Source organism: Sarcophilus harrisii, chromosome 3, assembly GCF_902635505.1.
Source record: "Sarcophilus harrisii chromosome 3, mSarHar1.11, whole genome shotgun sequence".
Taxonomy (NCBI): Eukaryota; Metazoa; Chordata; class Mammalia; order Dasyuromorphia; family Dasyuridae; genus Sarcophilus; species Sarcophilus harrisii.
Window position 1 is genome coordinate 389,043,544 of NC_045428.1, and position 16,072 is coordinate 389,059,615.

Below are 16,072 nucleotides of genomic sequence, written 5' to 3' on the forward strand. Positions count from 1 at the left end.
GAGTGCTGTGGGTTCAGAGGAGGCGAGGTGGGGAAACAAACTCTTAGCTGTGCTATAATGGAATTAGCTTATGTTATAACCATATCATTTCAGAATTGCCAGTAAAACTTTAAAGATAACAAGTCTTTTTCTTCCTTCTTTTTCTCTCTGAAAAGGAAAGGGGATGTGTGGAAGCTCTAAAAGAAGTCTTTTAAAAAAGACTAAAGAGGAAAATATCTTTATTTGTTTTATGTTGTCTTGTTATGAAGATCATTGTAACATTGTAAATAGACACATAAAATTCATTATTTTGACATAACCAACTTTTTAGGGTTGTTGTTTTATGTGAAAATACCAACATGAAAATACAGAATAAAGTTTTTAACTTGAGTTCCATGGGTAAATTTCAGGGGTTCGATGAACTGGGATAGGAAAAGAATTACATCTTTTTTTTCAATATAATTGTTTTCCTTTGTATTTCTTTGTATATTATTTATGTATTGAATGCTATTATTCTAAAAAAAGGATTCAGACCTTCCCCATACTGCCTAAGAGATCCATGGCATAAAAAAGGTTAAAGATCCCTGCCACAGAAGAGTTCTTTCTTTGACCAAAGTACCTTCTACAAAACTATCAATATTAGCCAATACTTACAAATACAACTTTATTCAAATAGCACTTATACATTTCATTTCTTTTCAGAAGATGTATTAAAGAATGAAAAGGAACTTCAGAAAAAATCATTTGTAAGAAGACAAGATCAAACTGCAAGGAAGAGTACAAATTTGACCTCCAAGTTTAGCAATATGAGAAGAATCACTGCTCAGTCAAACACATCTATTTCATCTTTGTTTCAGCATAGGGGAGCTGACATGAGATGTTTTTTTTATAAATCAGCTTCCTTAGATTCTGCTCATCCAGGAGAAACTAAAAATACGGACACTACAAAGTATAAGGGTAATTTTTAGATTTTAAGAATAGTTTTAATGTAAATCAACAATTAGCTCTGCAAAAACAAACAAATAAACCTTAGAGCCCAAACATTTATTGAGCCTTATTATATTCCAGGCACTATTCTAAGTGCTAGAAATAAAAAGAAAGGTAAAAAACGTTGTACCTACTAACAATCTGATGTACATATATAGTTTCTCTTTAGAAGACAACTTTTGCTTCCTTCCCCTAAAGATCTACTTTTAAAAATTCAATGATTTTCTATAACTTTAGTAGTGAAGGTGAGTTTCCTTTGTCTTTTGACTACACTTTGATGTATAGCTGAGATTACTTTGTATTTAATCAAATAACCAGCTACTAGTAGAGATTGTAGATCATTTAGTCCCCACTCCCACTATAGTAAAACAAATGGCATTCAACTAGTTTTGGGCAAATTGAAGACATTTCAATGGGAAGTCTGCTTTATATTTAGGAAGTAGCATTCATTAGGTTTTCATTGTTACAGGTACGAGATGATAAAAAACATTACTTAAGTGATTGTGGAGATTGTGGAGGGTTTTTAGTTGTTGGTTTATTATTCATTATTTGTTTATTATTATTTTTATGTTTTTCTTTTCTGGATATTAAGAAAAGTACAGAAAACTGACATTTTAGAATAAGAATTCATAACTCTTCTTTATTATGTCACAGACTCCTTTGACAGTCTGATGGCTACTATGGAAAAAAATTAATACATAAAAGGAAATATATGGGCTTCTAAAAGTATACCTATCAAGAGATTTTTTAAAAGCAAGTCCACACATTCCAGGTTAAGAATCATATTTCTAACAAAATATAAGCAGTTTTCCTCTGCAATCATGGACCATATACTATGATCTTTATCTTCCAGTCCCTTCAATGTAGAGATTATATAAAAGTTAGAATGCATATGATTATATAATACATGTGATAGATATTTATGTATTATACTATATGAAAGATATTGTTAAATTATATAATTTATTATAGTCCATATATTCATATATAATTTATATATATATACACACTAATACAGAGACTATATGAGATCACTATAGAATTTAACATCCTTTTAGACATGTGAGGTAGAATTTAAGCTGAGACCTGAAAGAAGTTAGGAGGCAAAAGTGATGAAGAAGATTTTAGCAAGAAAAGATAAGTAGTGAAACCGCACAGTCAGAAGATGTAATATATATGAGTATTAGCAAAAAGATCAAGGGTACTAGACAATAGAATAAAGGGAAGGGAACAAAGTAAAGAAGGAGTACAAAAGTAGGAAGGGTTTGTGAAGGTGTAAAGGTTAAATGGAATTTTCATTTTAGTTGCTTGAAGGTAAGGAATACTACTAGAGTTTATTAATTACAGAGATGGTAAAGTCAGAACTATAGGAGTATTACTTTTGCAGCTGTCTGGAGGATGGCCTAGAGAAAAGGGAGATAAGGCTATTGCAGTGGGCAAGGCATTAGTTTATAAATGTATGAGGTTATAATCATTTGCACCAGAATGGGCTGTGTGAGTAACAAGAAGAGGGCATATATAAAAGATGTCATGAAGATAGGACTTTGCAACCTATCAGGATTAATCAAGGGTAACATTGAGGTTATGAGCCAAAGTGACTGGGAAGATGTGATCCCTTGGGCAATAACAAAGAATTTCAGAAAAGAGACTAATTTGAGGATAAAGATAAGGAATTCTATTTTAGGTTTGTGGAGTTTGAGATCTTTGTAGAATACCTGTTTTGAAGTGAATAGGATGTCAGTGATGTGAGACTGATGTCAGAAAAGGTTAAAGCTGGATAGATCTGAGAATTATCTGTAAATGTAATAACTATAACAGCACTTATTTGGATGGTTATTTTAAGGTCTGAAAAGTCTTTATGAATATTATTTAATTTCACTTGCAAAACAATCCCAGGAGACAGTTCTGTTATTATCCTGCTTTTACAAATGAAGAAACTGAGGCAGTCAGAGGTTAAATGACTCATCCAGAGTCACCCATATAAATGTCTGAGGTTAAACTTAAATACACATATTCCTAACTCCAGGTTCAGCATTTCATCTAGCTGTCTAGGCATCTGCATAGAGATGATCAGTGAATCCCTGAGAACTGATGAGATCATCAATCAAATTAGTGTATAAGGGAAAAACAGAAGAGGATAGGACAGAAGGGACAATTTATTATAGACAGCAAGAAGCATAATGTCCAAACCTGAACTCTCTCTTTCTCATCACACTGACCCCTATTTCACAACTTCCCTGTTCCTTTTGAAGGTACCACCATCCCTCCAGTGACCCCATTCTTGCAAGCAAGTTGTGATGTTCAGCTTCTCACTCTCTACCCCCCATAGCCAATCTGTTAGGAAGGCTTGCAGAGTTCTTAAGAGAGAAATTGAAAGTGTCCTTGTATTCCTTTTTCTGAACACCTTTTGAGTGAGTGGCTCCCTATTACTTCCAGGAGTAAATATAAAATCTTCTGTTTGGCCTACAAAGCTCTTTATCCTTCCTGGTCCTTTTGCACCTTTCAAGTGTTCTCACAGAATTCACTTCACACATGGCCCTGGTTTCCTTGCTGTTACTGGAACAAGACAATTTATCTCCAAACTATAGGCATTTTCTGGCTGGCCTCCATGCCTCCCCTCTGCTTGCTGGCTCCCTTAACTTTTCTCTAGTTCCAGCTAAAATTCCACCTTATAAAAGGAATCCTTTCCTGTTCTTCCTTCAATCTAGCACCTACCTTCTGTAGTACTTTGTTGTCATCTCCCCTCCTCCAGTCCATATGACTATGAACTCCTAGAAAGGAAGGATTGCTTTTACCATTCTTTGTATCCCCAGAATTTGACACAGTTCCTGACACAAATCAAGTTCTTATTAAATGTGTATTGAGGGACAGATTGTGGGCTTTAGGATGAAGTTAAAAGGATTTTCCTGGACAAGGAGAAAAACCAATTTTTTATGTGATAGGAATAAAGGAAGAAATAGTGGGGAAAGGTATCTTTAGATGAGAAAGAGGGAGAAAAAGGAAGTTCCTGACAAAATCCTCTATACCATGATGGAGCAATGAAGTAGAATTTTAGTGAAAGTTTTGGGTCACATACATACATGTTTGTAATAACTGCTTAGTTCCTTTGTTTTTCTGGGTTTTCTGGATATGTTACTTACCTTCCAGGAATTAGTCCCAAAGGAAGAAATAAAATTACATATGACTTTGTACCTTTATCAGTAAGCAAAGCAAGTTGGGGCAGCTAGATGTCACAGTGGATAGAGTATTGACCCCGGAAGTCAGGACCTGAGTTCAAATGGAGTCTCAGACTTTTAACACTTGCTAGCTTTGTGATCCTGGGCAAGTCACTTAACCGCCATTGCCTTGCTCTCTCTATATTTATATATTTCAAAACAAGGTCTTGAGGAGTGGAAGGTAAGGGAGGAAGGGAGAAAGAAATTAGAAACTCACATTTTTGCAAAAATGAATGTTGAAAATTATCTTTCCATATAATTGGAAAAAATAAAATATTGTGAAAAAAATTTAACCACGGTTTGCTTTAGCTTCCCTTCTCCCCCCTCAAAAGCAAGAAAGATAGGACATAAATCTCATATTCCAGTTTATTTTTATATTTCATGTTTTGTTCCCTCTTCACAGAAATTATGAGCATTCATCAAGGGCAAATATTTGTTGACCCAGACGTAAAGGTCCTGTCACGTGGGGCCAGAACAGCTGGTGAAAATTCTCAGGAAATTAATAAGAAGTCTTTCTCAAGAGCATCAACTCCTGGATCCACACTTAAACAAATTTCTTCTAGGCCTTCCAGTAGAGAGTCCATTCGGAAGTCAAGCACTAAGTCTAATGTAGACCAAAAAAAAGTCACTCGGTCAAGGAAAAAAACACAGCCTGGGATGCCACTGAATTCTAACATCTCAAAAGGATCCTTATTTCTGAGTAACCGACTATCTAAGCGAGGATCTCTATTCATGGCTCTCTCATATCTTTTGGCAATGGGTTTATACAATCTAGGCAATTAAAAGGAAAACAGAAAGCAAGTAGAAAAGAAACAGAAACCTGCACAAAATTAAAATTTCATCAAATAAAAAACCATTAAACTCAAATAAAATTTTCTTTTGATATTAGTATTATATCAGATACCAACAATGTTAAATAAGTTCTGCCCCTTTGAGGCATGTTGCTCTGTTAATAGCCTATACAAATCAGAAGTCCTTTGTCACATCATTTCTAGATGCTACAGTAAGATGTAAGGGAATTGTTTCCAATAGGTTAGTGAGTTCTTATTTTATGTATATTTCATTGAGTTTGATTTGCAATTATGTTCAAAAGATAAAATTGCCTCAAAAAATAATCAAATATTAGTCAATAAGTTAGAGATGACTCCTCATATTATGAAGAATACATATCTATGTTCTATTTCTGCCAGATTTTCCCAGATAATTTAACTCAGGAAATGATACCCTTGAGAGAATGGCAGTATGATTTGATAGATAAAGGATCAGTATGGAATCCAGGAAGGCCTGAGTGGCTCTCATGTTTTTGACACTACTATATATATATATATATATATATATATATATATATATATATATACTATAAATTACAATGAGTTGTCAATCTGCATTGATGGAAGGAGACATTTTTTCTTTTATTTTTGGTAGCATTCTCCCCCCCTCCCCGCCTTTTACTATTTACTATACATCATATGGATTTTATTATAATATTTCTTTTCCTGAATATATTCCTTACTGTTCTTTTATAATTAAATATCAATACTGATGCCTCCTGGTATTCATAAACTTTGTACTATTAAGGTAGAAGAGGAGGAGATGGCATCCAGAGGTCCTTGAGTAATCAAAAGTATCCTATTATTTTTCCATCCCATAGTATCCAATGAAAACCTTATTAATTTCTGATGATGTCCAGAGCCTTGCTTAACTTCTTGGCTGGCATCCCTGCCCTTCTCATTTCTAAAATTTTTTTCTTCATCTTCTTCCCTGTCATTTTAGTCAAGCCAACTTAAATTTTTAAGATTCTATCCTTTCTCCCATCCCTACCTGGTAGTAGCAAAAAGACCAAGTCCTAAGATTTATGAACAAATAAGGTAGCCACTTCAAAGATTTTTTAGTAAATGTGATCAAAACTTGGAAATTTTAAGTGAATTAATAAAATGGCCTAGCCCAGCATGTTATAGAAAGCAGATTTTAATTTTAACCTGGGAGGAAAAGGTAGTAAACAATCTATGGTAAAATTGCTATTTTGTGGTGATTGCATATTTTTTTTCAACTGAATAAATTATGAGAAAATTGGCAAAGTTGATTTTATTCTCACTTTGCTGAATAGAGTCAGGAGAGGAAAAAATATCACAATCCGAGATTTGCCATAATTCTCTGCATATTGTATACTAATTATTTTTAGATTTTAAATTCAGGCAGCTAGGTTGGCACAGTGATAGAACACAAGGTTGGGCATCAGGAAGAAGTTCAAATCCAACTAAAGATACTTATAAGCTGCGTAATCCTGGTCAAGTCACTTGGCCCTGTGTACTTCAGTTTCCTTATCTGTATAATGACATGGAGAAAGAAATGGCAAACTACTATAGTATTCCTGTCAAGAAAATTCTAAATGGGATCATACTCAGATAAAACGGAACTTTAAGTTAAATCATTATATAATAAAACTTTAAATATATTATTTTCTTGACTTTGAAAAGAAAAACAATAAAATAAAATAAGACATCAGAGATTTATTTTCAAACAGAATCCCTGGGGTTAATATACATGGAAAGGACTTGAGTTCAGATCCAAACTATGCTATTAACTTCTTGTATGACCATGGGCAATCATTTCACCAATGGCCACTTCCAAATAAGAAAGATAAAGGTCATCTATAAAGTACCTTCCAGTTCTAAATCTATGAGCTTACAAAATTAATCTCTCATATGTTTGTTTATAGAAATAGAACTGGAATATTTTTGATAATGATAAACTCCAGGGCATACAAGATCTTAACATATAATTAAAATTCTATGTTCAATATGGTTTCCATAGATCAGTACATCAATACAAAGATTTTTTAAACATGTGAACAAATAATTCAGTTTCATCATGAAAGAACTAGAAAGTTCAGTTGATAACAGCATTTTATTCTTTAAGCATTCTGATTAATCATTCTACATCTGGTTTAAGGAGAAAGTACTGGATTTAAGTCCAAATCCTAACTCTTTCCTGGAAAATCACTCAGTTCTCCCTTTAAACTATATTTTAAGTGAAATGTCCAAAAGAAGAAACCATAGTCTACTGATGCAGGTCAGTACCTTCTTTGTAACTTATAATCACCTAGAACACCCAAAGTCTTAATAGTTATCAGAAAAGCAACACAACCCCAATCTTCCTGACTTAAAAACCTCATGTCCTACACCTTTCAGACTCACTTTCTTCTTTACACCTTTATAAAATTATAAAATAGAGACCATTATATTCATAGAATCTCAAAGGGAGGATTTGAGGAAAGTGTTTTTTATAAATCTCTAAGTAAAATAGAAACAAAAATTAAGATCAAAGATCATTATCCATAGCTGGACTGACTGAGAAAAATGCAGAATTTAGGGGAAGGTGAAGATCTAAAATCAGTTTAAAAAACACTTTAGCCAGTAGAGGAGAATGTTTAGAGGAGGTTGTCATAATCTCTGAAAATAAGTGTGGAAAAGGGTTTCTTTAAAATTAACTAACAAAAAAGATGATTTACACACCACTTTTTGTATAGTGGATAAGTTTTTTTTTAGTAATTCCACTGACAGCATAAGAGTGTCAACTCTTAGAAATTTAATATGGAGACAGCTGGGAATAATTTGTGCAATTCTGCTTGAATGGGGAAGGAGGTCCTATGGCACCTTCAAACCTGTAAAAGATTGCTCTTAGACCATAAGCAAAAAGGAGCTATACTGAAAAGTAAACCAAGAAGTTAAAATTTAGTTCTTGGTAAAATTCCAGGATATATTGATAAATGACAAATTATGGTCTTCTAGAATAGGAATTAGTGATCACAGAGAGCCAGTATGTATTCCTCAAGAGCAGGCTAGACTTAATTTTTATTTGGCAGGATACTATGGTGGAATGGGAAATGGGGTGGACATTATTTACCTAGATCTTAGCAAACACTGAACTTCATCATTCTTATTATTTTTCCCCCTGAGGCAACTGGGGTTAAGTGACTTGCCCAGGGTCACACAGCCAGGAAGTGTTAAGTGTATGAGATCAAATTTGAACTCAGGTCCTCCTGACTTCAGGGCTAGTACTCTGTCTGTCCACTGTGCCATCTAGCTGCCCTCATTCTTACTATCTTGTGGACAACTTGAAGATACACAATAGACAATAAGTAGATTATAAACTGATAGTATTGTGAGGCCCAAAGCCCTTAACAGCAAGTCATTTTAGGAAGCTAAGATCCTGATGAGGACCCTTAAGCATCTATCTTGATTTGGTTTCTTCTTCTGTACTTTTTACAAATGACTTAGAGAAATGCATAGATATTTATCAATCTTATATGACAAAGTGAAAGAGACAGCAAATTCATTGGATTATAGAGTCAAAATATATATTTAACAAGAGTCTTAATTGTTGGGCTAGATAAAATAAGATAAAATGTAAAGAGATAGATGTAATAACAATGTCTTATCCTGTTTTCAAAAATCAACTCCATAATTATAAAATGAGGTAGAGATGTCTAAAATTTCATCTGAAAAACACCTGGATTTTTTAGTTAACTTCAAGTGCTGTGTTTATTGTTATTGTTATGCTCATTAACAAAGGCAGAAAAGCATATATGACTTTAAACATTTGTGGTGTTATGTAGTATATAAGACTTAGGAAGTGACAGTCTTAATTGTACTTTGCCCTGGGATGACCATATCTGTAGCATGTTCCATCTTGAACATCCCATAATAGAATGGGAAAAAAACTGGAATTTAAAGGACAGCCATGATGGATAAGGGTTTGGGATCATTCAGTACAATTCAATTGGTTCCACTTAGCCAAAGAGCATAGCATAAAGGAGAAAATGTTATAATAAAGACACGATTTTATACTTGCTTTATGGAAACACTTGCTAGCAAGTAGAGCTCTCCAAAAGTGGAAAGAGCTGCCATGGGAAGTACATTATTGCCCCTCAGTTTTTCAAGTTTTTCAAGAAGAAAGGTAATGATTTGTCAGCTGGATTAGAATATATTACTGTTCAAGGACAAGTTGGAGTAGATGACCAAACTCTAAGGTCATATTTGGCTTCTATGAGTTGGAAAGAACATTCTACCTTTTGAAGTAGCCCATTATTATTATAGATAATTGTTAGGAAGTTTTGTTTGCTTTGCTTTCCTGACATCAAGTTTAAATTTGCCATTTTACAGCTTCCACTCATTATATATGGTTTTGTCCTCTGGGGTGGAAACAACTGTTTAACTCCCACCCCCACCATATCAGAATGTGATCTCCTTAAGGGCAGGAGTACAATTTTGTCTTTCTTTGTATACTTAAGAGTTTTATCACAATTCATGGAAATTAGTAAGACCTTAAGAAATACTTGTTGACTGTTGATCCATCCTCCACAGGACAGATTTCAAATACTTGAAGATAGTTATCATGAGTGCCATCCGTTGAGTGCCATCCGTCTTCTTTTTCTAAGGCTAAGCATCCCCAGTTTCTTTAACTGATCCTGACAACATAACTCATTATTTTCCCAAAACCACACCTGTTTTGAGTTTACTTCTGTATAAAAACTATCCTTTCATTTACCCAGTTTCATAACCTCAGAGTCATGCTCAACAGCTCATTCTCTTTCACCCCAAATATCCATTCAGCTGCCAATTCTTGTTGGAACTATCAACCTTAGATAAACTGAAAATAAGATGACAGATTGAATATGGGCAGTAAAGAACTCAGGGGAGTCAAAGATCGCTCCAAGTTTTCAATTCTAGGTAATAGAATAAATTTGCATTTGAAAAAGATTGAGTTTGGAATGGAGGGAAAATTATGATTTTATATATACTGAGTTCTAGTCTATAGCTGTACATTCTGATAGAAATGTCTAGTAAGAAGTTGGAAGCATGGGTTTGGAAGCCAAGATTTAAACTATAGATATGAAAATATTCAGCACAGAAGTGATGATTTAAAATGGTTGATTTTTGTAGACTCTGGAAGGAGTGAATTCAGACAAAAGAGTTTAAAAGTACAAGTGAGGGAACTGATAGGGAAAGTCTGGCCAGATACAAGACCTATAGAAAGATACTTGTAAATTATAATGGCCCATCAATGAATTTTAAGCAGTAAAATAGTGCCCTTTTGAAAAATACAACAAAACAATATACCCTAATAAAATTCTACGTGCTATGAATTGAATGATGAATAAATATATCATCATATACAAATGAGAATATATATATATATATATATATATACATGTATATACACATACATGAACATATGCAGAAATTGATATATAGGTATAGGTTGAAAAGTATTAATATGCTTTTCTATATAAAGCACATATGTAAATATAATTATGTGTATGTATTTATGTGTATACACATTATAATCATTAAAATAACAATCCCTAAAGGATCATGATCCTTCTTTTTTCCATAATGAATATTTGATGGTATTTTAGATAGAGTGCCTTCTGCTATTACTGCTTTGGACCATCTGTATTCCATTAGAGACTGATTGCTAATATTTACATAGCAATTTTAAAGAGACATTATATCCATTATCTCATCTGATCTTCATAATAGCTTTGTTAGGTGGTTAGTTGGTTGGTCAAAAAGGACCAAAATGACATCACTATATTGGGGGTTAAGATATAGTGTGTCTGACTTTGGCTAATCAGGCACTATCACAGCTGGTGCACAAATATTTGAAGTGGAGATGTCTCTAAATTTGGGTATCTTGTCTTTCTTTTGAATTACTGCAATCCTGCTTTGTTCATGGAGCACAATGACTTTTTTGACAGAGGCGTACCATCCTGGATGGTCCTATACCAGTGTCTCCTGTGTCACACAAGCGGTTCCAAAGTTCTTCAGAGAAAAAAAAATTAGAGAAAAAATATCTATATAGCAGAGATTATTTGACCAGTGGCATCCAGCTAGCAAGTGACATAGGCAGGATGTGAACCCAGAACCTTTGACTCCAAACTCATTGCTCTTCCCATTCCTATGTGGTGAGATAAATTCCCCAAGAAATAGATGACAGACAGATAGATATAAAGTAAATCATTTATTGAGCATTGACTACGTGCAGAGGTTTGTGCTAATGTACAAGGGAAACAAATCCAAGCAAGCAACACAGTTTCTATTTCCAAATAGCTTATTTTTATAATGGGGGAAGGTACATACAGAAGAGCTAGAAAGAGAACTGAGATCACATGCTAAAAAGATTGTAGGTTATGGCTTAGTGACTTGGTCCCAGGCAATATGAGGGAAAGGGCTCATCCATCAGAGTGAGAGTGGAAAGTTTGTCCCAGAAGCAGACTTCAAATTTCCAGAAAGATAATCAGGCCATGAGCAGAATAGTATTTTATAAATGCAGGAGAAATATGTTTCCCCTCTTCTCTACTATCCTCCCTTTTACACAAGTCTACCATGTAATAATACAGTGCCCAAGACAAACATATCAACTTTTAGTAATAATAACTAATAGTACCTAAAAGATAGGTGCTTGGCCCACAATTGCAGACCTTATACACCAAGTAAGGATGTTTGTTCTTGGCCAGATGGAGGCTCCAAAATCTCACTTAATTTGCAATTTTTACTTGAAGATAAAAATGATGAGGTTCACATAGTCTCAAAACTACTATTATATGACATAAGTCTTAAATCTTCCAGCAATGTAGCTGGAAGCTGGGCATGATATTAAATTAGATACATAGACATAGACATATACTTAAATCTACATATTCCTTTTGCTTTATAAATACAGAGATATAAATACAAAAATAGAGAGAGGTAGATATAATCTGATCTCTGTTTGATACTGGTCCTAAAATATTATTTTAAATGAATGTCTGTTTACTTTTTATCATCCTAACCTCTTAGTACCAAACAGATCTCAAGGTAAATTTGTGAAGCAGGACCTTGAAGATAGACAATTCTATTACTCAATACTTTTCCTCAATGGTTCACTTTTTAAACTAATTTTGTTGAATGAAAATATTTATAAGCACTTATTATGTGCCAAGTACTATGCTGAGGCTAAGAGAATCAAATAGAAAAAAAGGAAGAAGCATCTTTGCCCTCAAGGAGATTACATTCTGATAAGAAAAGAGAACATATTTAGGAGAATGATGGCCAAGGAATTATTTTTGATCTGGAAGTCACAGGGATGTGAGGGGAGCCAATGGACAATTCATTGAAATGCCCTCTCCTGTCTCTGAGTCTTTTTGAATAGAACAGAAATTCTCAAGCCTTGTTATAATAAATTTTCTGATTGATTACTTTCTGTCCCAAGCCCAATGGTATGTTCTACTTCTTGATGGTACTTCTTTTATTTTATATATATCTTACAATTTATGTCTTAATTTTTTTTCCCATGGGAAAAAAAATTCTTGGCATCTCTGATTTCCTCAATATACAAATTGACATAGAATATATACATCACTCATGGAATCATAGATTTGGGACTAGAAGACAACTTATAAACTATATAATTCAAACCATTTTATAGCTGAGAAAACCAAGGCCCATATAGGTTAAGTATCTGACCCAAGGTCATTCTGATATTAAATAGCAGAACCGGGATTCATTCTTTAGGCCTCCTATTTAATAGCTAATGGATTTTCATTGACATTGTTTATAACCAAGCAAAAACTCTGAACTAAAAGACATTATGGGGGAGAGAAATAATATAGTACTGAGTTTTTTTTTAATGTCACATTTTGTTCTTTATTATTTTGTTTCTCTTCTTTTTCCTTTATTCATAAACCTAGATGAGGAATTCTCATGTCTTGGATCTATATTATCTTTTTTAGGTTAGAGATCTTCTTCTAAACAATTTTTATGGCTTTGAAAAATTACATGAGTTGACTGATTATATCCACTCAATTTTGTATTCCAGATACACTATTTCTTAAACACAATCTAATCCCTTAAATTCATTTATCTTAAATCCAGAGGAATTTCAATGGAGCATGGAGAAAGAGGAGTAATCCTGGGATTTATTTATGTCTTTTCAGTTTTAACTTTTTTTTTTCCTAAAGAAAGGGGACTGAAGACACAGTCTGTCTGTGATATTCAATTTTTGTTTAAACTTGCCTTGTCTTTTTCCTCTTTATGTTCCTAGTTCATATTTTTGTAGGTTTTAAAGTACTATAAAATTATCATAACTTTTCAAGCTTCAGTTTACTCAATGAAAGTTAAATGCCTGATGATTTTGGAGAATTATGCTATAAAGCCTCATAAGCATAATTTGATGCCTGCTTACTTAGTCTTCCCAATGACTTGTCTCTTTTTCCTTCAGGTGAACCTGAGCTTTGCAAGAACTCAGAAGAGGTAATAAATACCACAGAAGAAAAACATGAAGTGATTCGCCACCAGTAGGTCTGAGACATCTTAAAGGCTGCTGATGTATTACAAATGAGAGGTAATTCCATTTTAATAGTCTTAAAACATAATTTCCAAAGAGTATATAGCTTATAATAATACTTGTATGAGTTGCTTTACTTGAACATTCTATTACAGTATTCTCCTTTAAAGGTTCTTATGTAACTTTTATCAGCAGTTTTATAAAAGATAAAACATTCATAACTGTATACCTCTTCTGAGTCACTAACAATTTTATTCAAACCTGAAATCAATAGCCAAGATTTTGAAATCTAAATGAAAAGCAAAATAAATATTGGAAAACTGTATTATTACTATTATTATTATTATTTAACATAAGACTAAGACTTTGAGGACAAAAGTTCTACAAACTATTGTACAGATAAATGATATAATTTACCACATGCTTTAATTAAGCACCTATTTAATTTTAGGCACCATTCTAAGCACTGATTAAAAGTATTGCAATATAAGTACTTTACTAGATTCACTAAAAACCTCTCAAAGATTGTACCCATTGTTTCAAGTATATGCGGAAATGTCCTTGTCAAGCTATCTACCTGAGAGTAATAGAGACCTAAAAGCTATTCCTTTCCTCCATGAAAAACTGGCAATAATAATTCCTAAGAACTGCCATGAAAGTACTCTTTTGCTTATATATATTTCATCTCACTAATTTTGCCAATAAAAAATAGATTGACATTATACATGGCAACACTAAGACTATATGATGATCAATTCTGATGGACATGGCTCTCTTCAAGAATGAAATGATTCCAATTATTCAGTGATAAAGAGAGCCATCCACACCCAAAGAGAGGACTATGGGAGCTGAGTGTGGACTACAATATAGCATTCTTAATCTTTCTGTTGCTGTTTGCTTGCATTTTGTTTTCTTTCTCAGTTTTTTTTTCCTTTCTTGATTCGATTTTTCTTGTGCAGCAAGATAACTATATAAATATGTATACATATATTGGATTTAACATATATTTTAACATATTTAACATATATTGGACTACCTGCTATCTAAGTGGGGGATGGGAGGAAAGAGGAGATAATTTGGAACAGAAGGCTTTGAAAGAGTCAATGTTGAAAAATTACCCATGCATATATTTTTTAATAAAACCTTTAATTTAAAAAAAGGGAAGAAAATAAATTGAGAAATACAAACCAACTTTCACAGGTTCCAAAGGTAGCAAACAACAGAGCCAAAACTGAAACTCAAATTTTCACTCTAAATTGCAGTGTTCTTTTATTAAATGAAATTATTGACATTTTAATTCATGGTTACTTGTAATGCTAAATCACCTATGTCTTACACATAAATATTTTTGTGAAAATTAATATTGGCTTAATTAGAAATGAAAGATATTTATGGAATAACGAAATCATGATCTTTGATTTTTATTTGGATCTTGTTTCAGAAAAATCAGAACAGCACATATATTTCCTAATCCTCAAATGGCCAGAGGCTCTACTCTAAGCATATTTTTCGACCCTGCCCTTTTTAATGGATGATAATGGAAGAAAATTATGTTAAAACATGGAATCCTGAGCTGGGAACTCAGGCCATTTTGATATTCTCAAGGTTTCAGTAGTGTTTTCTCATTATTGTTATTATCATCGTGTCATCATCATTGTGTTTCCTCTACTGTTTGGCCTTCTTCAATCAAGCCAGAAAAAAACAAACAAAAAAACACAAAAACCTTTTCAGTCAAAAGTTGGATTACTTTTGAAATTTGCATTGTTGATAGCTATTCTAACTTAGCTGACTGTGAAATGTGTATAAATATAATATGCATTCATTCATTCATTCAACTATTCTGTGATGTACTGTTTTATGAAAATTGCTGCAGTTGGCAATTTCTTTTTTTAAAACTTGTGGGGAAAAATTTCTTCAGTCTTGGATGGCAGACCATTTAAATCATCCTTGTTAGTTTTCTATCAGTGTTTGGGAATAAAGTCACTTAAGAAAGCAATGAATATACAATTGCATTGTGGCTACAAAGTAGTGGACACCTCATCATGACTGAGAACTTCTGATAAAGTCAATGGAACCTTTGTCTGAAACTAACTGATCAACTTGTAGCTCATCATCATCATTGTCTACATTATCTAATCAAAATCTTAATAGCATGTGCCATTGATTGTGGTGATGTCAATATGAGTCAAATAAAAACTGACCCCCCCCCAAGGGTTGCAGTCTCAAAGAAGTGTCTTTGAGCAATAAAGGAGACAAAAGGAATAAACAAAAAAAAAATGTCTTTGGGCATTGCTAAAAGGAATATTTGGAACCAAATCGAGAACCTACCAGCTGGAGTATTGGACCTGGCAGAGAAGAGAAAAAATAGTGAACATCATTGATGGTCAAAATAAAAGAAAGATATATGTGTATAAAAAGAATATGTATATTCAACAAGTGCTGGTTGAAATGTTCTATTTGGAATCCCAGATATGTATGTATAGACAAATATGTATACATACATACATATATATTTCCCTTACTGCACTAATCAGAGAAGAACTTCCAGTCTTGTCGTCTCT

General features: G+C 33.3%; 1 protein-coding gene across 7 annotated transcripts in view; it reads left to right on the plus strand.

Moving 5' to 3' along the window:
- The window catches only part of PDE1A (phosphodiesterase 1A), a 458,879-nt gene extending 443,076 nt beyond the window's left edge, over positions 1-15,803 (plus strand). For 4 of the 7 annotated variants that reach the window (XM_031960362.1, XM_031960364.1, XM_031960366.1 and 1 more), the window contains 2 exons: positions 682-936; positions 4,585-5,048. In XM_031960362.1, coding sequence (XP_031816222.1) covers positions 682-936; positions 4,585-4,964 — 635 coding nt within the window. In that variant the 3' untranslated portion in view covers positions 4,965-5,048. Of the gene's footprint in view, positions 1-681; positions 937-4,584; positions 5,049-13,445; positions 13,569-14,952 lie in introns of those variants that run through there. The other 3 variants (XM_031960368.1, XM_031960363.1, XM_031960367.1) reach the window with 3 other exon arrangements.
- Positions 15,804-16,072: the final 269 nt, after the last annotated feature.